Raw genomic sequence first — 25,892 nt, forward strand, 5'->3', positions numbered from 1 at the left:
TCTTTCATAAATAGGGAAGAGCAAATAAATATCAGTTTTTGTAAACAAAATCAAGTTCAAGGGGAAATAATTCTGGAAATATTCATGCTAAAGTTATGAATCTTGTCACACATGATTAGGAACATATATTTGAAGTTAGAGGTAGATACCTTAAGTATTAAAGAAGTAAGTAAAAAAAATAATTTTTAAGGAAAAAAAATGTATGTTCATGCGATAATTCTGAAAAAATTGGTGCTAGAGTTATAAGCATTGTCACATATGATGTAGTTGATGAAAAGAAATACATGTTTGAAGTCCTTAATTTGAAATAAAGACGTTACTGTAGAGTAAAAAATATTATTTTAAGCAAAATTATAAGTTCAAGCGGATATAATTCTGGAAATAATAGTTTAAGATTTTTGCACCTTATCACATGATGTGGATGATGATAAGGAATATATGTTTGAAATTGATACCTTAAGAAATAAAAATAAATACAGGTAAATAGTAACTGCATATAAACATTCATTTAAAGTATGGATGCTGATGCCGACTTAGAAACCGAAGCCAGTAGGACAGCTCTCCATATACTTAATATAGTCTAGCTAATAATGAAAATATTAGTTACCTGGTCATTTAATTAAGACTTTACGGCAAAAAATAAATATCTGTAAACATTGTTGTTTTTTTTTTTTTGGGGGGGGGGATGAGGGGGTGTGGGGGTTGGTGGTTGTATTCAGTAACGTGAGTAACAGTGACACTTAACTATGGACCTTTATTAAATTTAATTAATAAGATGATTATTACTTATAAAGATATGTAACAACATAAAATTCATTTAATAGCTAACACTTATCTTGTGATGTAAAGTATATTTACAAATAATTGCTAAATTTCACAGACCAATTCAGAAAAAAAACATGGATAAAAAAGTGAGTGTATCTTGTGAAAAAATACATCTAAAGAAATTTGATCCTTCAACGTAAGGGCCATTAGATAAGAATCAGAGGACCAATTAGTGATGACAAGACTCTCAACTCAGTGGACGTGTTAATGGGAGATATACAGTTAATAGTGATTTACTAGCTGATAAGCCCTTACTGAGATTCAGCAGGCTGGAAGGGTATATGCGTAGGACTGATAAGATAATCCGGCTAATTTCCTTTGTATACCATATTTGATAGAAAGCTTATAATCATGCTCATGAAATTATTTTGTTATTCCTATTTTAAGGGCAAGTTTGTTAAACTATCCAACTTATAAACATAAAAAATACCATAATTTCTTAATAATGTATTTATTTGCAATTATATAGATATACTCTCGTACATTGAAAAGATATTGCACTCCTAAGTTGTTTGTTGTTTTTTTTATTTTCTTGAAACAATAAATTGATAACGTACGTTTATTCATACAAATAAATGATTGTACTAAGAAATATAATATGGAAGCAGTTTGATGTCAACAATCAATTGTTATATTTCATCAAAAATGATGTTTGAATTGAAATATAACTGACCCCGTATTTAATGTATAATTTGTACCGTAAAAGTTTAACTAGAACTTAAAGTGAAAATAAAATGCAAAAATGTACTCTTATGGTAAAATTTAATCAGAATTCTTGTTGCCGTTGTTGATGCTGCCAGTTATCACGACTGTTGTTGTTGTTGTTGTGTTGTTATTGTTGTTGCATTGACGTCCCCTGCTGTTGTAGAAACATATGGCTGTTTTGTTGTATTGAGACGTTGCCAGGAATCCTCCTGGCTGTTGTTGTTGAATTAATGTAGACAAGGATACTGGCTGTTGGTGTTGAAATAATGAAGCCAGGGGTTCTTGTTGTTATTATTGTATTGATGCAGCCAGGACTCCTGCTTCCGTAAATGTGTAATGCAGACAAGGATTCTTGCTGTTGTTTTTGTATTGATGCAGTCAGGAATCATGGCTTTTGTTGTAGTACTTGTGCAGCCAGGAACACTAGTTGTTATTATTGTATTGATTCAGCCAGGATTCCTGGCTGCTGCTGTTGTTGTATTAATGCAGACAAGGATACTGGCCACTGTTGTTTTATTGATGCCGTTAGGAATCCTCGTTGGTTTTGTTGTTATATTGATGTAGCTGTTGTTGCATTAATGTAGACTACGGTACTAACTGTTGTTATTGTATTGATGCAGCCAGGAATATTATTGTATTGGTGTAACCAAACTCCTTACTGCCGTTGTTGTATTAGTGCAGCCAAAGATACAACGGCGAATAATCAAGTAATTAATTACAAAACCAGGTGTAAAGGAGGTGTGGGCGTAAGAAAGATAACATGTGCACCTTTGGCTTCAAAACTTCACAGATATTTTACAAGCACAATACAGCATTGAATAGTGCAAATATCTAAAATTTTGCCTATTCGACGAAATTTCGTTAATGAATTTCGCAGTCTGTAAAATTGACAATCGGTTGAAGGATTTGATTATGTGCCAGATCATACTAAACATGATGTTTGTGTCAGAACAGATGCCATGTTATAATTTGATGTGATGCATTCAATGATTAGTATTCAAATAATGTACCAGGTTATATAAATAATATCTATCTGATATATCTAAGATGAATGCTGTTGTTTGTAAGTAAACAAACCGGTGACCGTGAACCCAGCACAGCTGTATGCATTTGATAGCTTTCGCAATTTTCCCTCTGGTCTTTATGCATTAAAAAATTGTGTAAGTGTGCAACAAAATTTCAGTCAGTTATCGATGGTTAGTTACCTCAAATCAACAATATTTAAAATTTGTACATAAATAATGACTCTATTCAATGCAAACATAGATCACGCTCGTGTTAACAAAATAGATATCATGTACTTTCATGTTTTGTTTCATTCTACATCAAACTGTAGAAATAAATATGATGTTAGAACAAGCACGTTTATTTCGATATTGCTTCATAAACATATAAACGTTTCTATATTTGTCATTTTAATATCTAATCTTAATGCATTACATTTAAGGTTGTAATCCCGTCAAAGAGTGCGAAGTTGCTTTCAAACTGACTTAATATTCCCGCTCATGCCTAAAATAAAGCATGGAGAGGAGACATGCGTATGTAAAAACTGAAATATCGCCATTTGACCTTAAAGCAGCATGCCTCAAGATTCATGCTAATTTTCATTAAATAATGAAAATGTTGTTAAAAGTAAAATATTGTGAAGTGAACAAAGAAAGTAATGTATATATTGCAAACGGCTCATATAAATAACTAAAAAGAGATCAATATTTGCAAAAATAGCCCTTATACTGCGTTAGTCACGATGCAGAATTATGAAGATGAATACTGCTACTGTTCTTAGTTGTATTTCATCTCTCTTCAACGTGTGAAATATTTTGGTCAAATGAAACATCGTGTAAAGATAGAATATCTTATACAACACTGGACACTATAGTGCACATTTGTAAAATCCAAGTTTAATATCATTTGGCCTTAGTTTCCTACTACATACACATAATTAAGCCATGATTTTAATGTTCATGAATCAGATGTAAAATGCACACCTTTAAAATATTGTAATGACTGCAGGGATGTGTTATACACAACATGAGAAATAAAATTGTTGTCCTTTTAAAATATAACATCAGTTTCATAATTGAATGCACATATATAAAATGCTTAGCGAAGCAATTTTTGTTTCTGTAATGTAGCATGTACATCTGTAATTCTACAAATGCATCTATAACCAGTTCTATAACGACTACAGTATTATATTTTATGATATGATCAACTGTGAAATATACAAGGTCTTTAGTGATATAAATGTATAATATGACAAACATTTTATGAGAACTTGACTGTAATGTAAAATCAATACAAAATGTAATTGTGAATGCGACAGATGCCCTGCCTTTGTTACAACAAGAGTGAAAATATAAGGGCAAATAATAGATTATGTAATTCTTGTAAGTTTCTTAAACAAAACCTACAAATTGCATTTTATCACAGTGAACCCTTTACTTCATTTTATCTTTTTTTTCATCTATTTATCTCCCCTTTTCCATGTCGAGAAATTATTTAAATTTGACATCTATAGGCATTATGTCTTACACATTTGACATGCTCAGCTCCTCTTTAGGATCCTTTACAAGTTATTTCTCACGTAGTAACGTTAGTTATGTATTATCTCCTTGTAAATATATCGCCTGATAAAGTATGCGACTGACTGAATTTAAATGAATATTATCATTATAAAAATATAATAATAACGTCGGTATTTTCAATATAACACATGATTTCCAGTCGGCATTTTCAATATAACATATGATTTCCAGTCAGCATTTTCAATATAACATATGATTTCCAGTCAGCATTTTCAATATAACATATGATTTCCAGTCAGCATTTTCAATATAACATATGATTTCCAGTCGGCAACTTCAATACAAAATATGATGTTTTACCCGTCGATATAATCAATTATATAAAAAGTGCCTATTATCATAAATAGAGGATATTAAATCAGTAATAGAAAGAGCATAAATCAGATTGCCGAGTGTTTTGATGTTCATTCTCTTTTGTATCAGAGTCAAATATAAAAACACGTTCCCTGTTGTCACAATATGAAACCCCAGCAAAAAAGTAACCAAGTAACCATCTGAATATGATACTTCAATCGCTTTCCCTTTCTCTTCCGTCACAATAAGTAAAGCCAAGCAAAAATGAGCCGATCAACGGGCATGATCTGGAGTGCGGGTAACTGATACCTGCACTCCAGTTACCGCACTGTGCATGTATATGTATACGATTTAACTCTGACACTTTTTCAACAAAAAGGTCCCCAAACTATGATACAATCATATATAGATGATATTGAATCATTTGTTATACAACACTGCAAATATTTTTCAAAGTATTGTTTAAAATAATCTTTGCTTAATATTGGCTTAAAAGCCAACTTGAATTTTGTATATTGTATGTTTATGTAATATCGATGTACTTTACCGACTTAAAAGTACGTTCGGTAACAGATGTCTTATATATCAATATAGTTCATGAAAAAATGTTTCGTGTGGCCTTAAATGAAGAAATACAGCCGGTAGGTATGCATAAAGACACAAGCCCTGCAACAGTTGACTGATACAGTAGTTTAACAGATATAAATGTAAAATGAAACTGTTCATAATCAAAAATGCTTATTTTGTTCGACCGTAACTGTTTTATGTTGAAATGGGTTTTTATGAAATGGTGAATGCATTTTAATGAGATAATTGTTTGTTAAAATATGCATACAATGTAGTTAAATTGTATTGTGGTTAATTTTATAAATGGTTGTGGGGGATTTTCTCATTTCACAACTTTTCTTGTCAATGCTGTGTTGTTTTTATTCTAAATGATGTTGTTCTTAAGCTTTAAGGTTTACTAGTAATATATACGGATGTCCGTTTCGTCCCCCGCACTCAAACGCAATTTATCATATAAACCGCCCTTCCTTTGATGTCAGGCTAACAGGTGAATGAGTCAAGGTGTGCTCTGTATTACTCGACCGTAAAACAACATGAACGAAAAAATACGTTTTTTCTGTTCTTGCTAATGATATTTTATGCCAACCGCATTCTGTTGTTTCTTTGGAGTATTGAAAACTATATAAAAATGATGAGCATTATATAATAATGATGAACGATAAATAGAAAATTCATGGACAGACAAAATTAAAATTATAAAACAAAATAGCACAATTAATGTAAATAAAAAATAAGAGCAAAATGGTCCTAAGAAAACAGTTTTGAAATACATGTATTTCGTAGTTTCTTAAATACGTTGTTCATATAAGATTTAAAACTAGTTTCTAACTACTAGCATGACTAGTATTATATGTAACCTAATCAAACATTATACCAGCATTGTTGTTGTTGTTGTTGTTTGAATATCTTCCGAGAAGATACAGTACACGTGTTACATTCGTGAATATTAGTATCGGAAAAAAAGTAAACAACTAAGAGGCGGGCAAAAAATTTTCGAATAAAAACACACACACTCCTTGACTAATTTTTTCAGCCGCTAAATCATTCCGCATTGTTTTCCAGGATGTTAAGAATGTACAAATTTACTTTCCGTCTCGGCGGTGTACCTTTGAAGATACCAGTATGTCAGTAACGGTAAAATATATGTTACCGTCTATATCATAATGTTAACCTTGGCATTTATAATTAGGTTCCACAATAATCTGAAAGTGGTAAACGAAATTCTTAACACAAGTTATAGTCAGAAGGTATTACATACAATGTAGTAGTGGTGCACTAGCTTTCACATAAAGTTGTTGCGCTATGACTTTATGACAGTTTGTTAGTTTTTAAGCTGTTTTGTTGGAAATAAATAAAATTGATTGATATTTTGATGTTTAAGACATGTTATAAAACAAAACTATAGCTTACATCATCCTTTAACAACTTGCAACATATAATACTTTTGCTTCAAGTTACAGTTACAATGTATTTTTCTACTTTGGCTGCATTGATGGTTGCTATTTTAATGTGGGTTTAAAAGAAAAGAATAAACAGAAACTTTATACAGTTAACAATAAGACTTTAATAAGGGTGGGTTTAACCGCTAACCACAACACTTTAAATTAATTTACTTGTTTGGTGTTGCTTGGTTGTTTGTAATACGCTATCAGTTCTCTACATGAGAAATCCAAAAGTTCCTTGAACCCACAGCGGCGAGTGATAAGTGATTTGAAGTCAAAGACCTTTATTTCTCGGCCACGGACACCCCTTTATTTAGTTATTGAAGTATATTATGCAAAACATATATTCATGATTAGAACGTTTATATTCCACATCATGTCCCTAACAATCATCATAAGCAACATCATAATCATCATCGTCGTCGTTATCATCATCACTATCATCAACACCATCAACAACAACAAGAGTAACAACACGACTATAAAGACCAACAAATCATAATCATCTCACAATGTTGTATAATTGTTCATAAAAAATGCCACCTTCCCCCACATACACATTTCATATAAAATCATAAGACAGTTAACCCACACAGCTTCCCTCCAGCCTCATCCCGACCCCTCCCGCATCCCTCTTAAAGTTCACAAGCACGTTGTATATTTGTATGAAATGATACAAGTATGAACATGTATATGATATTATTCTAAATTAATACAAACACTTTTTTAAGTTCTAAAACGGTAACGAAAGTGTTCTATTTCAACAAGCTTTTCTTATTCAGTAAAACGAAATTCATTTTGCAATCATTCATAGCATATCTTGATATTTTAGTTTGAAGTTGTTGAGAGGGTATGACTATAAAACATGTCGTTATTATACAAATATTATTTTTATATTGAGGTTATTATAGGTGGATTTATGTTTTCAGTACACTTTGTCACATTACCAAATGATGCTGAACAGTTTAATTAAATACTCGTATATTCATGACCTTTTTTAAATTGAATTTCTCTTTTATTTATCATTTGAAATGAAATATTATTAATAATTTCTTTGATGTTATTTCGATAAGCACGGGTATGTGTGTTGATTATATTTCATGTGATTTGTATACAGAGTTAAAAATCTCGCAATTTATTTTACTGTACTTAACGAAAATAAATCAAATTTATATGTCAGTAACGCTGATATTATTCGCTGGACTTTCAGTACGTATATATGGACCTCTAGAAACAGAAGTGTCTAAAGTAGGTGACTTTAAGTCATAAAGTCAAGGCCTTTAACGCTGTGGGAAGGAATATTGCTATTAGTCTTTGGTTGATAGTTAAATCTAGATGCCTGCGACCACTGAAATAATGCGCAAGTTGACATTCGGGCTCTATCTCCACTTATAAGTATAAATATTAATTGGAGTGACAGCGTCGATGTGACTGAAAGTTCGAACCCAACAATACCGCTTTTATGACAAAACCGATTGTAGAAACATACTATAGGTACAATTAACAGATTTTGTATTGCATGAAATACAAATGTTATCATTATTACCCACTTATGATTGAAATACAACTTAAAATGTAGCAAAAATAGTTTACTACTGAAAGTTAATCTTCAGTAATCAAACAAAACACTATATAATTTTCGTACTAAAATTTAATTTACATTTATTAAACAAAGCAACATAATTATTTTTTATAAAAAAAAACTGTATTATTCAGTTTATCATGATTGCTATGAATCAATATAGAAATAGAATTGACATTTGTTTCTATTACCCTAGTTAAAGGCTCATTGTGCCTCAAAAATGTTTTTTCCTTCTCAATTATGTAAGTGAAAATTGTGTTGAATAATAGTAAATAATGAATTCAAAGCGTGTTAGATGTTTATTACTAGAAGGAAGATGCAATCCATCATAACCGTAGAAAACGTAAACAAAGTGGTAGTTTGACTTCTAATAGCATACACTATCGTTTAATGTACTTAATGCCAAAGAGCAGCGACAGATGACTATAATGGCTAATGAGTGTAAATAAAAAGTTTTTGAAAAATGAACAGCGTAATGGGCCTTTTCAAAAGCATCGATTTTTATTATTTTTCCCGTCCGTCACACACTTCTTGTTTATGTATTTCTCGTCAAAAATATACTTTCTTGGTCAAACATCACATATTCGTGTTATTAAACTTGTATTAACAAATGGTCGTACTTCAATATCAACATATCTGGTTATTTTGAATAAACAAGAGCGAGATATCTATGAACAGAATTTGTGCTTGGAAACACCTGCTCTCATTTATACGTTTAAAAGACTTATGAAATCCATTGAATTCTTAGATAAAGATTTAAATAAATCAACAAATCGTTTACATATTCAAAATCTTTGAATTACAAGCAATCTATAGTGCTGTTCTATTTATACCGATCGCAAATTGTCGGCCAGAACAACGTTAACAAAGCTCGGTTGATGGCGTTGCCTTTGACCATCTTAATAGTCATTATAAACAAAAAATAAGTACTACTTAATGTTCCAACATTGTAGCAATATCTATGTTGTACGCCGTGGACATTTGAGGACACTTCTTTACAAACAAAAAAACAACAAAATAATATACTATCAAAAAGGTATCGACATGTATGCAACAATAGTCTGTAAAATTTAAAATAACGAAGAGTTTTAAATACAATTTTGTAGCAATCATTATGCTCGATTTGATAAATAAGACATACTGGACTTACTATAACGATGTGTTGACATTAATGGGGGGAGAAGCATTATAATTTCGTTAAGTTTATGTGAGATTTAGGGCTACTTAAAGGCGAACAGTTGTAGAATTGTAGCACTCTGCCAGGCAAGTGTTACAATGAGCAATTTAGTGATGTATAAACATTCGGTTCTCTTTTTTCTATTTTTTTAATAAATAATACATTATTTTATATAAAGATTTGTTGAACAAAACTGTTTAAAAAGTAGGAGTTGTATTGACCTATCAATATAAGAAAATGGGAATGCTAAATTCCATCAGAAATTTACGAATTACAGCTAAGCTGCTTGGAGCTTTAAATGTCTTAAAACGAATTGATTATGAAAACTAAAATATATACATCATAACTTTTTTCTTTTTGTATTCTCGCTTGCTCTTAAGCAGAGAAAAAAAAACATTAACAAGTGTTTTCACTAAACCGGTGGCTTACCTTTGATGTGTATAGGATTATAGTTTGTCAGGTTACAGCAAAATACACCTTACATTCTATATAAAAATTAATGTTGGAATGTCTAAAAAGTTTTCTCAATAATTCCTCTAAGTTACAGATATAATTAACGTTCACCGTGCAGTATCACGCATTTCAAACAATAAAGCAATAAATTTATTAACGTTACAAGTAAGCAATTATATTGTTCGCAAAAAATATGCTAAATATACATGTATATGCATAACGTTCAACAAAATGTTGCAACTGTTTTAATTTGCGGTAGTGGTGTTAAACATTCTTGTTTACAAAGATGTATATAACTATATGCAAATTCGACAAATAATACAAAATGTTATTAACTTAATCCTTAGCCTACTTCATGGTGGAACTGATTCTAATTAAGACCAAGGTCAGTCGGTGTCGTCTGATCAAAGTCTGCACTGTTTGCTATACAGCCAGTACTTTCAAAAAAAGACGAATGAATATGTCCATTTGAAAGATGGACAAGTCCATTTAAAATATTTAACGTGGCACAGCTTAATTTATTTAAATTCAAGAACATGTCAACCTCGTGTCAAGTTTCCATGTAAAGTTAATAATTTTAAGTAGTGCATTCATCTAATTAAGAGTTGTAAAATGCAGGCAGATATTATCAACGTTTTTGATATAATAATGCTGTAATTTTAAGACAGAACAATTATATTTAAAATATAAAAATACCGCACAAATATGTTTAAGGTAGTTATGTGAAAAATCGCTAAACTCATGCTTAAAGTTTTGTTTTAATATATAAATGCATATTTGTAAACTTAATATATAAATATATGTATTACATGTGCACATATAAACCACATGTTACCAGAAAGAAAAACGGGGGTAAGTAAAATCAATAACTTACCTGTAACAATCGACCAACATAAGAACAAAAAATTCCAATTATTTCCCATGATTAGTTTAGCCATGCCACCTGGCTGGTCACAAGCACAGAATGTTTTTACAAGCTCACCTTTATCTTAATTTATTTTACCTACAGAGAACAAACAAACCCGTATATACTATATACACTATATGTTGTTGCACGTCCATGCGATACTCAATATAATAGTTTATATAGGTGTACAACTATACAGTACAGGATATAAACAAGCCTTGTATCGTCATAATACTCGAAATTTAATGTGGGACGTCACACAAAGCGGTACAAATAGGATGTACTTCGTCTTATTGCATTATTGACCTTAATTACATTCATAATTTATATAATTAATGAGTTAAATACCGGTATTGAGTCTTAATATTCATTCTAAGTCTAAAAAATAGGTGTTGATTTAGTGACACCTTTTGGTATCAAAATGCAATGACGTTTTAATGGGTCTGATGATGACGTCAACATGAATTCCGAATGCTTTCTTTATCAAAAGGACTTTTCATTTTAAAATCATTATAATATGTCAAATGGAGAAAAAAACTTGCTTTACAATTTCTTCTCCAAAGTGCAAATTTAAACGATACTTGATATTTTGATGTACAAAAATTGGAATTTAATATTTCAATGACATGATGTATTATTTAAATTTTCGATTGTATGTATGTGTCCCACAGGACAAACTTTTGATATGTTTAAAACTATAGGAAACATATTAATTGGAAATTATTCCCAATGGAAATTCTTATATGGGATTCTTCAGTGATATTTTTACGCAAAAAAAATCTCGGAAAAAGTGAAATATCACAGAAAAACAGTTATAAATTGTGTATCATACATGCGAGTATACGAGTAGACTATAATGAAAATCTTAAACCAAACTTTAATTTTAACACTTCTCAAAATCTACAAAAAAATCTGTAAATATTAAACCTTTATTTACTTAATTCATATGATATCCTGTATTCACAGGTTGGTTTACTTTACAAAAATAAATTTTACGCTTTGAAGGCATGAATACAGTAAGTCTCAGTTTCGTCACATCGTGCCGATGTTGATCTGGTAAAATGATATATAGGCAATTTCTTTTTCAGGTAAAAGAAACAACTCTCGTTTTGATAGGTAGATGTTGACAATAATCATACGGTGGTATTTTTAAAGAAACACGACACCATGTCGTTCATTTCTTTTTAAAGTAAAACTCATTCATTGTCAGACTGGTACACCGCTCTTAAACTATAAATCACCAATTCTCGAATACACGTAATGTAAAAATCGCGTAAGATATACTTCACATTGCTAATGGCTTACAGCACTCAACATTTAAAATATTTTATGGAAAATCCATGTAAATAAAAAAACCGATCCTAATTTTCCAAGCTAGTTCTCTTATTTCATAACCAATTTTCGCTTCAAAACCACAGTTCGAATGTTTGAACAAAATACGTCTTTTGGGGGTTGAAACTACTATATATACCGGAGGAGAAATAATATAATTATGCGCTTTTAACTGCTTTGATTCGTTTTTAAATTGGTTTTTGAATTTTGAATTGGCTTGTAATATATGAATTGGTATTGGTTTGTTTATGTGTGCCGCCATTCAACTCCATATCATTTCTGACGTCACTAGTCACGTGTGATGGCCATCTCTGTCATAGATCAAAATTGCGGAGGCTAATTTCAACAAAAACTGTTTTAGTCTAAATATGTCTTTTTTACGACAAACAGAAACGTTATTTCGGCTTTATATAGAAAGAAAGCGAACGAAACCAAACTTATCCGTACGCTGTCAAAAAAATCGGATTCCTACTTCTACTGTTACGAATAGGACATAAAAAAATATATTTTCTTTATCAAATTTAAGATGAATATTTGCGAAAAGTTATCATTACATATACAAGAAAATTTATCACAATCAAAATAATTTGTGAAGCAAAGCAAAGGGGTCCACTGCGTAGGGGGTTGTGCAGTCTAGAAAAAAAACCGGGATGTAACTGCGAATAAAATTATCCAGTTTTAAGACAAGAGTTAATCTTCCTTAACACACAAAGTTAAGTTACACAACAACAGTGCCAACCGATGTGATACAATGTACAGACATTGGAATTTTACCCCCAGAGTATCTTTAAAATACCCCGAGACTAACATTCAGTCCTTACAAGCAAATATTTGGAAAAAATAAATAAAACAATCATAATCATAAACCATTTCCAAAACTATGAATAGAACGATGGTGAAAATTTGTTAATTCCTTTGGAAAGGACAATTACAAAACAAAAACAATAAGTTGAAATGAAATGACAATCACTGATGGCAAAAAATGGTAAATAACATTTGTAATATAAATCTCTGTAACATTTTATGAAATATATTTAGTTAGTGGTGTGTTGGTAGTTTTCACTTCCTCCGGATCAAGGCAGAAAGCCGCAATGAAGTTAACAGAGCTCAGTTCATCAGTTATTTTTGTGTTTGTTGTAATTGAATTTCGTATAAACCACCTGTACATGCATGCATGCCTAGTGATTGTTACCGTTCATCTTAAAACTCTGTAGACGCAAAACTGTTAATAGTAAAAACTAGGTTGAATATTAAATTTTCGAAGATTCTTATGCCCAACAATTTGATTTCTTGGGTAATTTTAAGGACTACATAAAACGAATCGTCATTAAAATGAGACAAATTGTCACTAAATTGGGACGAGTCATTATGCGTCACAGTAACACCATTAAGATCATCATTGGATGAATTACCTCCCTTATAAAATATCACGCCATTTGCACTGATATTTTCCATTTTGTGTTCTTCAAAAAATTCTTTTTATTTTAACCTGGGACATAAGATAAGCCCCAGATTTTAACGATATGACTTAGGTTGAGGTGAAAATAAAAGTTCAATAAAGCTTATACAGGGGTCAATATGGAAAAGAAAACGAATGGAGAAAAGACGAAAGGTATGAGACACTTTCGTCAGAGGAAACAACTGGCATGGATAAACTGTTTATCTGTTTATCAGTTTTATAACATTATTTTACCTGTTAACTGTCATTTGATTATTTGACTGATACACAAAAATATCCTATTTCGACTTATGCACAAAGAAACGTGGTTACTGTAAACAATATGAATATTTTTTCATTTGAATAAATACTGACCATTAGCCTGTGATTTTGGTATTACATGGTAATTGTTGCATAGTCCAACTAATTAGACTTGTCAAAGAGACACAGAGATCATTTTGGATGGGTGCTGTCTTTTTCCAGTTTGACAGTAAGAAAAAAAGTCTGTAAAATGGGTCAAACCGTTCACGCCAAATTAATAAGGGTAATGTTTGCAGGGTATCAACACCATTTAGGTCATATTGCCCTGAAACAGAAAACCTGGTGTGTATCAAACTTAAAACAACACTTAAAACCACCTTATCTGCTGGAGCTAATAGATAAATCTATATAGACTTGAGAAATTCAAACCCATTAAGTCATCTCTGTGAAGGGATAATACACAGTAGTCCAACTAATTCTACTGTGCGTCGAGATATTTTGTACTATTTTTGTCTGGGCAATATCTTGTCTCTAGAAGCGAGATTCTGACCCAGAACGAAAATATCTCCGAATCTAGCTATGGTATGTCAATATATTTTGACTAGGATATACGGTGGCTGCAATTTTAGTGCCTCAACCTTGAAAGGCAACCCCTAAGCCATTAAGAGACTTAGTAAAGAAAATAAGCAACTTTTAATTTTGTATGTGAGACATGATTAAGAAGCAGCAAACATGGCACAAAAGATTAAGATATTGCATAATAAACTCTATACATACAAACAAATTAACACTTTGTGGTGATTTTATTCTGCACATCACTTCAAATCATTAGCGCCACTCTTGAAAAAGTGCATTAGATAAGATGCATTTTTTCTGGCTTCCAAAACTTTTAAAACAGCTTTTTTAGTGTTACCCTGTTCCGTCATTCCGTCCTTCCATCCTTCCGTCATTCTGTCATTCCGTCATCATCAGTTTCCGTTCATTATCTTAAGAACGGTTGCACACATTCAACTCAAATTTGACATATGGATATGTCATGAGAAAATACAGGTCAAGTTCGAATTTGGTCATGGTTCGATGATTTTTGGCAGAGTTATGCCCCTTTTACTTTGAAAATAATATGAAATTTCAGTTTCCGTTCATTATCTCCCCAACGGTACAACACATTCAACTCAAACTTGACATATGGATATGTCATGAGAAAATACAGGTCAAGTTTGAATTTGGTCATGGTTCGATGATTTTTGGCAGAGTTATGCCCCTTTTACTTTGAAAATAATATGAAATTTTCAGTTTCCGTTCATTATCTCCCCAACGGTATTACACATTCAACTCAAACTTAACATATGGATATGTCATGAGAAAATACAGGTCAAGTTCGAATTTGGTCGTGGTTCGATGATTTTTGGCAGAGTTATGACCCTTTTACTTTGAAAATAATATGAAATTTTCAGTTTCCGTTCATTATCTCCCCAAAGGTACAACACATTCAACTCAAACTTGACATATGGATGCGTAAAAGGAATGTGCAGGTAAAGTTCAAATTTGGTCATGGTTCAATGATTTTTGGAAGAGTTATGCCCCTTTCACTTTGAAAGTAATATGAAATTTTCAGTTTCCGTTTATTATCTCCCCAATGGTACAACACATTCAACTCAAATTTGACATATGGATATGTTTTTGGAATGCCCAGGCCAAGTTAGAGTGTGGTCATGGTTCAATGATTTTTGGCAGAGTAATGCCCCTTTCACTTTGAAAATAATATGAAATTTACAGTTTCTGTTCATTATCTACCCAACAGTGTTACATATTCAACTTAAATTTGACATATGAATATGTCAAAGGAATGGGCAGGTCAAGTTGGAATTTGGTCATGGTTTGATGATTTTTTGGCATAGTTATGTCCCTTTCACTTTGAAAATAATATAGATACATCTTAGGAATAAGCAGTTTAAGTTTGAATTTGGTTGTAGTTCAATGATTTAAGACAAACTTATCTTTCCTGAATGTTGGAAAAATTTTGAACTTTCACTTTCAGCACTCTTACTTTTAGCCATTATTTTGGCTACAAATATGCAATATGCTATTTTTAAAAGGTTTAGACTGAATAATTTCAGTGCCTTGAACATTGTATGAAAATGGTTTGTGTTAACATTGAAAAGTTTTAAGGGCTTTGAACTTAAAATGAAAAAAATAATTAAAGCACCATCTGAAATTTTGGCTGCATGCGGGGGCATCCGTGGCATGATGACACATTTCTAGTTTAACATTTTGTTCTTTAATCTGATGCTGCATTTAAGTTTTGGATCAGATACATTATAAAACTCAACCAGAAAAAGACACTTGAATTGTTTTAATTTGCAAATATCCTTTTCCTAATTAAATCTTGTGCATTATTTGATAAAACAATTAATTCAACACCGTTATTGGTGGAGTTTCCTTATAGCATTATCTTCAGCATACATATTCATTCACACTATATTTTGGTTGAAGATCTTTGTGTTTTCCTATGCTTTAATATCATACTCATAAGAAAAAGTAAATATTTCAACATATATTATCTAGATTTACAAATATTAAAAAATTAATGATACTCTTCTGTCAGGCTAAAATATCAGACCTGCCCTGCAAAGAATATATATTTTCAGATATTGATGCATGCTGTGAGTGCCAATTCCATCAGCTGTAAGCAATATGTCATAATTTGGCCCTAATAATGAGAGAAATCCAGATATTACGGGAAATGGGAAAAATAGATGAATGTTTGTCACTTTGTCAGTAAATATACATGTAATTAATCATTGAATTTTAATGTGATAGATTTGTAAGCTTGTTACTCACTGTAACAACGAACATCTACATTTAGCTAAATAATTTTCATGGTAAAACATATGTAATTTGACACTTTAGGACGTGGACTGTCTAATGCAAGTGCTACACAGAGACCATGTAAGGAACATTCCTTTCTGACGGATGTGGCAGATGTCAGGGTAATGGAGCAGGGACTTCTTCAACTTTTGGAGGACTTTCATTCAGGGAAACTTCAAGCATTTGGTACTTTCATATGTAACAGTTACCAACTTAAGCCTATATTGGCAGTTAACAGATGCCAAAAGTGTTAAATTAAGTCATTTTAATTATTTTGAGTTAAGATACTGCTAGAAAATGTAAAGAACCATTAACAGAATAAGTAGGACTTTTGTATGAGAAAAAATAGTTATCATTTTAGTAAACTTAAGATCCTTCATTTAAAGTAAGAAGTTAGAAAAGTTTTCACTTGACCTGCTCTCAGTACTGTTTGTATTTTCCATTCATTAATATATAATATAATTATGAATATCTTGTAGTATAAAATGTAACAGAATGATTTATTTGGCTCCGTTGTTTGTTTTTTTCATGCATGTAGGTGGCACTGATATGTATGACAAGATGAACGAAATCAGGAGTAAACAGGAACAGCTAGCTCAACTACACTTTGACCTTGACCTTCAACAAGACATGAGGAGGTAAAATTATCATTAAAGTTATGATAAGTACATTTTGTTGTCATAAGTACTTTATTGTACATGTTACATGTATAAGGATATATAAATCATGTTGACATTATGCTTAGGAATAGAAAAAAAACATCAAAGAGCTGGAATTTAGAGTTCCTCTAATACACTAATAACAATTTTTTGTACTGTTTAAGTTACTATAAACTACTTTATGGTACATATGATTATAAGGATACATTAATCATGCTGCCATTATGCTTGAAGAAGGTGGTGGTGTTGCAAGTTTTAACTCTGGATCAAGACAGTAAGCCATATTGAATTTACCAGAGCACAGTTAAGCCGCCACAGCTTGAATAAAGAATTTTAAAAAAAAACCATTAAGTAGCTGGAATTAACAATATTTATCCTGTTTAAGTTACTGTAAAGCACATATGGTGTTGAAACTAAACATTTGTATTCGACAAATAAAAGATTAGAACTGCAGTTTTAATTGGCAGAAATTAAGCTTATTACCCGCCAAATTTTTATCTGCCATATTTTCAATACAATGTATATTATATAAATTATGAAGAATTTCAAGATTTTGTCAGAAAGGATATATTGTGGGTTCCTAAATTCAGCAGACTAAATGAGATTTCTTTGAAATTGACCTATCCATAAAAACCACAGGAAAGATAATGATTTTAAAGCAGCTCGCCTCCAGATTTATACCAAATTTATGAAAAATTTGAAAATAGATTATAAAGTATAAATTTTTGGAGTAACCAAAAGGAAGCAATCTGCACATTATCAATGGCACTCAAATTCCATGTCAGCTAACAAAAAGAGGTTAAAATATGCAAAAATAGCCCTTACTGCATTTAACGCAGTAGAAATATAGGATAAAATTACTGAAAAATCAGCCATTAATCGCACATAACATGTCAATTATTTCTTTAAGCTTTAATCTTTTTAATTTTTCCTAAAAACTTAGAACATTTTTTACAGGCTTGATTTTATTCAAATATTTTGGCTCATCTGGAGGCATGCAGCTTCAAAATAACTAATAAAATTAATGTTTTCATGTGCACATTCATGGAGTTTTCTTTTTAATTTTATACAATGTCAAATATTGTAGGATGGCATCAGAAGAGGCAAGGACTAGAAATTATGAGCAAATCAACAAAATGATAGGAAAGGTAAAATGGTTTATATAACATATTTCTTCTTTATTTTAAATATCTTTTTTGATTTAAAATACTGACATCTGGTGGAATTAAAACTTGTGATTTGTCTCCATGTCTTCATTTATATAAGAAACGAATAAATAAGATAATCAATGAAAATACTAATAAGATAATCAATGAAAAAACTATACTGTTTACCTTCCCCATGAATGAGAAATACAGCACTGGTAGATTTGCTTTTCATTCAGTACTCTCTCTGTTTCACTGTCAGTTATCAAGATTTTCATGAATACTTTATAAGACATTAACATTTAGTGAAATGTTCTGGCTGTTAGGGACAAGATCTATTTTATGGTACATCTGGTTACTTACTTTACATACTGTCTCTATGAGTAGTTTCAACATAATCCTTAATGTTTAGTTGATATATTTTACTAGACCTGGTTAAAGTCATATATATTTTGTAGATACTCAATTGTGGTTTTTCATTTAAAAAAATGTGTATATTATATATTAACTGATCTGGTTTTGTTTATTTACAGCTTCAGGGTCTGAGTACATCAATGTATCCTTTTTAACAACTGCAATATATTACAATTGCAACAAATTACATTATTCCATGTTAGATTACAATAATAAAAATACAATTATAATATATTACAATTACAGCAAAAGATTAAAGTTACAACTACAATATTACAATTACAACATATTACAATTACAACAGATTACAATTACAACATATAACAATTATAACCAATTACAGTTAAAACCAATTACAATGATAGCCAATTACAATTGACAATCATAACGTATACATATCAGGATAACCTGTCAGAAATCTTTATAAATAATTTATATAGCTGCAAAATTGCTTTCTTTGGTCTTTATACTACCTATTTTAAGTGATTAAAAACCAAACTTTAACTGCATTTCTTTTTAAGGTGATAAAACATTCATTTTTAAGGAATTTTAATGGTCCATTGGTAGAAATATCTTATTTACAGTTCTTTGCCTGTAACAAATGTGGTTTTTAGTCCTATCGAGAACTGAATTCTTCTCAACTATCCACTTAGCTTAGATCCATGGTTCTGCTCAATGGTCCATGATTCCATGTTTGAATTAATGCACAAAGGGACATTTTAGAAGAAAAACACTTGAATATGTCCATTTATACATTTGCATTTGCTGATTCTAATTTTGGAAAATGGCAGTTAATAGCAAAACAGGACTATATCATTTAATAAGAAAACGTTGTTCTTGTTTTTGTATTTTCTGATCGTCAGATCAGTAAATACATAGCTAACATCCACGGTCTAACACAAAATTTCCTTACAGTCCTAACAACGCAAAGTAGTTCTCACTCAATACTGCTTAAAAACCAGCAATTTAAAAGAAAGAATAATTTTTAATGTAGGCATTTAACAAATTACAGTGCATTAAAAGTTTAGATTAGTCAATAGAAATATGAGGTTACAATAACAAATTTCGCGGATGAATATCTTTTTTACCCAATGAAAAATGTTCGGCTATTTCCGTAAAACTTCGGATTATCATGAATATCATTTTAATCAATGAAAATGCTATTTTTAGCTATGTCGATTAAATGAATACTCCAGAGCGTAGTACACAAATAAATCTGACTGTCGAGTAGTGGAATATATACATGTCGGACTGTTTTGGCGAGAAGATTTTCGCTAAATTATTTTCATCAGTGTTAAACAACAGGTTTATTGTGAACAAAATACCTCGAAATTAATAAGGATTGCAAACACGAAATGGAAATTCTCAATTTAGAATTACATAATGTATTCGTTTTTATTCAAGGTACATATGTTTTACTTCGCCGTGGTGCAGAGGTAAGCGGTCTCGTTGAGGGTGTGAGAGGCCTATGGTTCAAATCCTAGTCGAGGCAATTCTATTTTTTTTCATGCAAAATTCCATATGTATCAATCTCAAACTGTTATAGAAGAAAATCAAAACGCTGTCGCTGCGTAAGATGAATTAAAGTATATAAAAATAAACTTATACAGGAAAGTACATACAGATAGTCAGTATGATTTAGATTGCAAAGATCAGAAAATACCATAGAGCTGCAGCCCTTTGATTTTCTTTTGTTTGTTGTTGTTTTGGTTGGTATAAAAAGTTATTTCTTTAACATTACCTCAGACAACAGCTACCATCAAAATAGCAGACAATGAAGATGGGAACAATTGGTTGACAGATTATACTGTGATTAATTAATCTACAAGAGCAATTATCTTATTTAAATAAAGTTACATTTTTATTAGCTCACCTGTCACAAAGTGACAGGGTGAGCTTTTGTGATCGCTTTTCGTCCGGCGTCCGTCCGTCCAGCGTCCGTCCGTAAACTTTTACTTTAAACGACATCTCCTCATAAACCACTAAGCCAATTTCATCCAAACTTCACAGGAATGTTCCTTTGGTGGTCCCCTTTAAAAATTGTTCAAAGAATTTAATTCCATGCAGAACTCTGGTTGCCATGGCAACCGAAAGAAAAAACTTTAAATATCTTCTTTTAAAAAACCATAAGAGCTAGAGCTTAGATATTTGGCATGAAACATCTTCTAATGGGTGTCTACCAAGTTTGTTCAAATAAAAGCCCTGGGGTCAAAATTGGCCCCGCCCCGGGGGGGTCATTGATTTTCCCTATATGCATATAGTAAAAACTTAAAAAATCTTCTTTTAAAGAACCCAAAGAGCTATAGCTAAGATATTTAGCATGAAACATGTTCTAATGGGTGTCTACCAAGTTTGTTCAAATAAAAGCCCTGGGGTCAAAATTGGCCCCGCCCCGGGGGGTCATTGATTTTCCCTATATGCATATAGTAAAAACTTAAAAAATTTTCTTTTAAAGAACCCAAAGAGCTAGAGCTAAGATATTTAGCATGAAACATGTTCTAATGGGTGTCTACCAAGTTTGTTCAAATAAAAGCCCTGGGGTCAAAATTGGCCCCCCCCCCCCCCCCCCGGGGGGTCATTGATTTTCCCTATATGCATATAGTAAAAACTTAAAAAATCTTCTTTTAAAGAACTCAAAGAGCTATGGCTAAGATATTGAGCATCAAACAAGTTCTAATAGGTGTCTACCAAGTTTGTTCAAATAAAAGCCCTGGGGTCAAAATTGGCCCCGCCCAAGGGGGTCATTGATTTTCCCTATATGCATATAGTAAAAACTTAAAAAATCTTCTTTTAAAGAACCCAAAGAGTTAGAGATAAGATATTAAGCATGAAACATGTTCTTATGGGTGTCTACCAAGTTTGTTCAAATAAAAGCCCTGGGGTCAAAATTGGCCCCTCCCCGGGGGGTCATTGATTTTCCCTATATGCATATAGTAAAAACTTAAAAAATTTTCTTTTAAAGAACCCAAAGAGTTACAGATAAGATATTTAGCATGAAACATGTTCTTATGGGTGTCTACCAAGTTTGTTCAAATAAAAGCCCTGGAGACAAAATTGGCACCGCCCCGGGGGTCATTGATTTTCCTTATATGTGTATAGCAAAAACTTAAATAATCTTCTTTGAAAAAACCCAAATAGCTAGAGTTAAGATATTAAGCATTAAACATTTTTTAGTGAGTGTCTACAAAGTTTGTTCAAATAAAAGACCTGGGGTCAAAATTGGCCCCGCCCTGGGGGGTCATTGATTTTCTTTATATGTGTATAGCAAAAACTTAAAATCTTCTTTGAAAAAACCCAAATAGCTAGAGTTTAGATATTAAGTCTGAAAAATCTTCTAGTAAGTGTCTACAAAGTTTGTTCAAATAAAAGCCCTGGGGTCAAAACTGGCCCGGCCCCAGGGGTGTCATTGTTTTTAACTATATGTGTATAGTAAAAATTTAAAAAAAATCTTCTTTTAAAAAGCCCAATGAGCTAGAGCTTAGATGTTTAGCATGAAACATCTTCTTATGGTTGTCTACCAAGTTTGTGCAAAATTAAAGCCCTTGGGTTAAAATTGGCCCTGCAACGTTGGGGGGGGGGGGGGGGGCCTATATACAGGTGAGCGACCTCAGGGCCATCATGGCCCTCTTGTTTTGTGTAATATTACTGCATCAATATGATTTAGTGCATCTTATTTGACTTGTCAAAGAGACATCAAGATAATTTTGGACGGGCAATGTCTTTTTAGGTTTGACAGTATGAAAATGTAAAATGGGCCAAAGTTATTTAGGCTACAATATGAGCATGGTCTCTAATCAGATAGATTCAATTGGGTTCTAACACTGTTGTCTATCTGTGAAATGGAAAACTTTTTGTCTACCAGTTATAAAAAAAAAGAACACACCTTTTAATCTATTAATGAAATTTTAATTTTTTTTTGTCAATTTGTGAAACACTAAAGAACTTTTTTCCATCTCTGAGATAAAAAACAGTTTTTGTCTATCAGTGATAAAAAACCCTATTTTCAATTGTGAGGTGCTAGCATTTTTGTAGAACATTGGAACTTAAACACTATTCTCTGTGAGAATAATGTACTTTTTTCTGTAAATAAGAAAAAGCATTTTTTTCCATCTTTTAGATTTCACTTATATTGATACATTATTGATTGTTTTACACTCTGATTTTTACATGGTAATTTTTGTTTTAGCTTTTTTTTTTTATTAGAAAAAATAATTTATGCTACAAACTTGTCAGTATAAAATGATATGTAAGTTAACAAAGGATTCTTAATCTATCTACCTATTTCTGACTTTTTTTATATTTCAAAACATTTTGTAAATGCTCTAGCATTCTCTACAAAGTTGCACTCTTCAAATACTACATTTTCCATTATTCAGAATTGTCTTACAGAAAAACAGGGTTCACTTACAGGAAATTATCACAATATTTTGACTACAAAACGATGTCTACACTATCTGCTATCACATATTTGATGCATCAGCATTATTTCTTTAGTTTCTTTCTAAAATCCTGTATTATTTGTTTGCTCAATGTGTGTATAATTATATTTTTGTCTAAAATCATTTTAAATTGGCTCAAAAAGTAACCAAGAGCTTGATATGACATTATATTGATTATTTATTCTTTTCCTTTTGTATGAATATTCCCCCTTAAAACATCTATTATACACTGTGAAAACAACAACTGTACTGTACCCTGATCCACTTTTCCCACATATTTTACTCTTTTGGTCTTATTCCACTTGCTGCCACGAAATTTTTTTAATTTTCATCGTAATTTTCATTGTAAATACCAGTATATATTTTTACACTCTTTTGCCACAGTGTCAGATTTCTTTAGCTTATGTGTTGACTGGCTGTCACTCTATTCTTTACCTAATAACAGAATAAGAAAGTCGTACATGTTACATTTTCTACACTCCAACTTACATACTGCAGATACATTTTCCTGCTGCTGGCATATTCTTTTAACTATAACTATTTTCCATCCAATGTAGATTTCCATCCTATCTGTTACAGATAAATTTTCTAACCATATTAGATATTTTCCGTATCCTGTGCAAAATTTTCCACCAATTGTGCCTGTATTTTAAAGGAACTCCACTGAGGTTCAAAGGTTTAAAAACATAAAATTTGAAAATGTTACAAATATCAAGAGAAGCAAATAAAATTAGAAACTCTGCAAAGGATAACAAAGAAATATGCTTATACTCAGAATTACATGTAAATTGAAAATTGATTTTAGTGTGATTCTTAGCCAGATTTGAGTGAAAAGTGTTGCAAGGCTTTTTATTTGTGATTGTTTTGCACATAAAAAGATTATTTTACATTCCTGTTTATCCATTCTTAATCAGTTTTAGTTGATGGAATTCTAATTTATTATTTTATAATATTTATGACTGTTTATTAGCTTTATGAATGTATTCGTTGTTTTAAATATTTTCTTGTTTATATAAGTAAATACAAGATAAGACAATTTATAAATCTATGTTCATATGATAAGAACTACACATTTATGTTGTAAACATAATAAATATTATATATGTATATGTTGAATATATTTTATTACATAGACAGTTCTGTGAATTAATACAAAATTATGTAAAATAAATGTTGTTTCAATCTTAAAATTGTTTTGTTTTTTTCTTTCCCCAAAACAGCAATTATGATGGTTTTGAAAATTTAATCTATAACTGATATTGTGTGTTTTGTCATTATAGTATCATATGGAAATATGTCTAAGTAATGTTTCTTGATTACACGAAGCTATGACCTGGTGGTTAAGATGTCATTCTTATAACTAAAGGGATTAAAGATATTAGCCATATTGGGGTCATTTTAAGCTAGACTATTTGGAAGAAAAAAAGAGCTATTGATAGTCATGTTCTTTGTTCCCTTTCCTATTGCCATCCTAAAACTTTAACATTGGCCATAACTTTAAAAATTACTAAAGGGATTGTTATACACCCATTTGAAAAATGGGTCGTATTATAGTTTCCCCCTGGTAGGCGGCGTCCACTTATTACGGGAGCATATCTCGTACACGCATGGAGAAATTTGAACGAAACTTCATAGAAATGTTAACCACTATGAGAAGCTGTGTCCTGCACATGAATCAGGTCTCTAGGTCAAGGTCACACTTAGATGTCATTGAAAAATGCTTGTCCAGAGCAAAACTCTTACATGCACAGGATTTCAATATAACTTAGCACAAATGTTCACCATTGTGAGGCGGAAAATGGCATGCAAAAATTTAGGTCCCTTCTGCCAAGGTCAGGTCACACATAGGGGTCAAAGTTCAGATGAAAATGTGTATTCGAACCATTTAGTCATCATTTATTGATTGATTGAAACACAAATGGTCATTATCATAACTACTGGTGTGAAACATGTGATTTAGGTTATTATATGCAAGGTCAATGTCAATGTCAGGTCATTAAAGATGATAAAATATAAAGATTTTGTCTAGACCATATCTCCTACAAATAAGGAGGGATTCTTATGAAACTTCATACAAATGTTCACCACTATGAGCAGTGTCATGTACATGAACTAGGTCAAAGGTCAAGGTCACACTTAGAGGTCATTGAAAAACACTTGTCCACAGCAAAACTTCTACACGCATTGAGGGATTTCAATATTACATGGCGCACATGTTGACCATTGTGAGGCAGTGTTGCATGCTTTAGGTCCCTGGGGTCAAGGTCACACTTAGGGGTCAAGTTTAGATAATAATATGAAAATGTGTATATTCAGACCATTTACTCATCATTTATTGAGGGATTGAAACACAAATGGTCATTATCATGACTACTGATGTGAAACATGTAATTTAGGTTAATATATACAAGGTAAAGGTCACTATAAATGATAGAATTTAGAAATGCATGTGCATGAACCAGGTCTCTAGGTTAAAGGTTAAGGTCACACTTAGAGGTCATGTAAAATTGCTTGTTCTGAACCCAACTTCTACATTCATCGGGGGATTTTAATGTTACTTGGCACAAATATTCACCATTGTGAGGCTTAATCTGCAGATTATCCAGATCCCTGCAACCAAAGTCAAGGTCACATAGAGGTCATCATTTATTAATGGATTGTTATACAAATGATAACTATCATGACTACAGTGTGACATGTAATTAAGATTAATATTTGCAAAGTCAAGGTCACTAGAGATGATAAAATATCCAGATATTTTCCGGATATTGCCCAGGGCACATCTCCTATATGCAT

At 31.5% G+C, this 25,892-nt stretch overlaps 2 protein-coding genes across 2 annotated transcripts in view; one reads left to right on the forward strand and one right to left on the reverse strand.

Moving 5' to 3' along the window:
* LOC132745696 (xaa-Pro aminopeptidase 2-like) overlaps window positions 1-10,731 on the reverse strand; it is a 49,924-nt gene extending 39,193 nt beyond the window's left edge. Inside the window, exon 1 of the mRNA XM_060734661.1 lies at window positions 10,508-10,731. Coding sequence (XP_060590644.1) covers window positions 10,508-10,571 — 64 coding nt within the window. The 5' untranslated portion in view covers window positions 10,572-10,731. The remainder of the gene's footprint in view (window positions 1-10,507) is intronic.
* Window positions 10,732-13,311: 2,580 nt separating this feature from the next.
* LOC132745692 (coiled-coil domain-containing protein 28A-like) lies at window positions 13,312-23,843 on the forward strand. The gene is made up of 7 exons (XM_060734656.1): window positions 13,312-13,484; window positions 16,482-16,625; window positions 16,978-17,077; window positions 18,186-18,246; window positions 18,777-18,799; window positions 20,404-20,521; window positions 22,288-23,843. The coding sequence occupies exons 1-6, from the start codon at window positions 13,451-13,453 to the stop codon at window positions 20,423-20,425; spliced, it is 384 nt and encodes a 127-aa protein (XP_060590639.1). The 5' UTR covers window positions 13,312-13,450; the 3' UTR covers window positions 20,426-20,521; window positions 22,288-23,843.
* Window positions 23,844-25,892: the final 2,049 nt, after the last annotated feature.

The sequence above is a fragment of the Ruditapes philippinarum genome, unplaced genomic scaffold, assembly GCF_026571515.1.
Source record: "Ruditapes philippinarum isolate M1 unplaced genomic scaffold, ASM2657151v2 ctg3216_1_1_1_1, whole genome shotgun sequence".
In the NCBI taxonomy this organism is placed as follows: domain Eukaryota; kingdom Metazoa; phylum Mollusca; class Bivalvia; order Venerida; family Veneridae; genus Ruditapes; species Ruditapes philippinarum.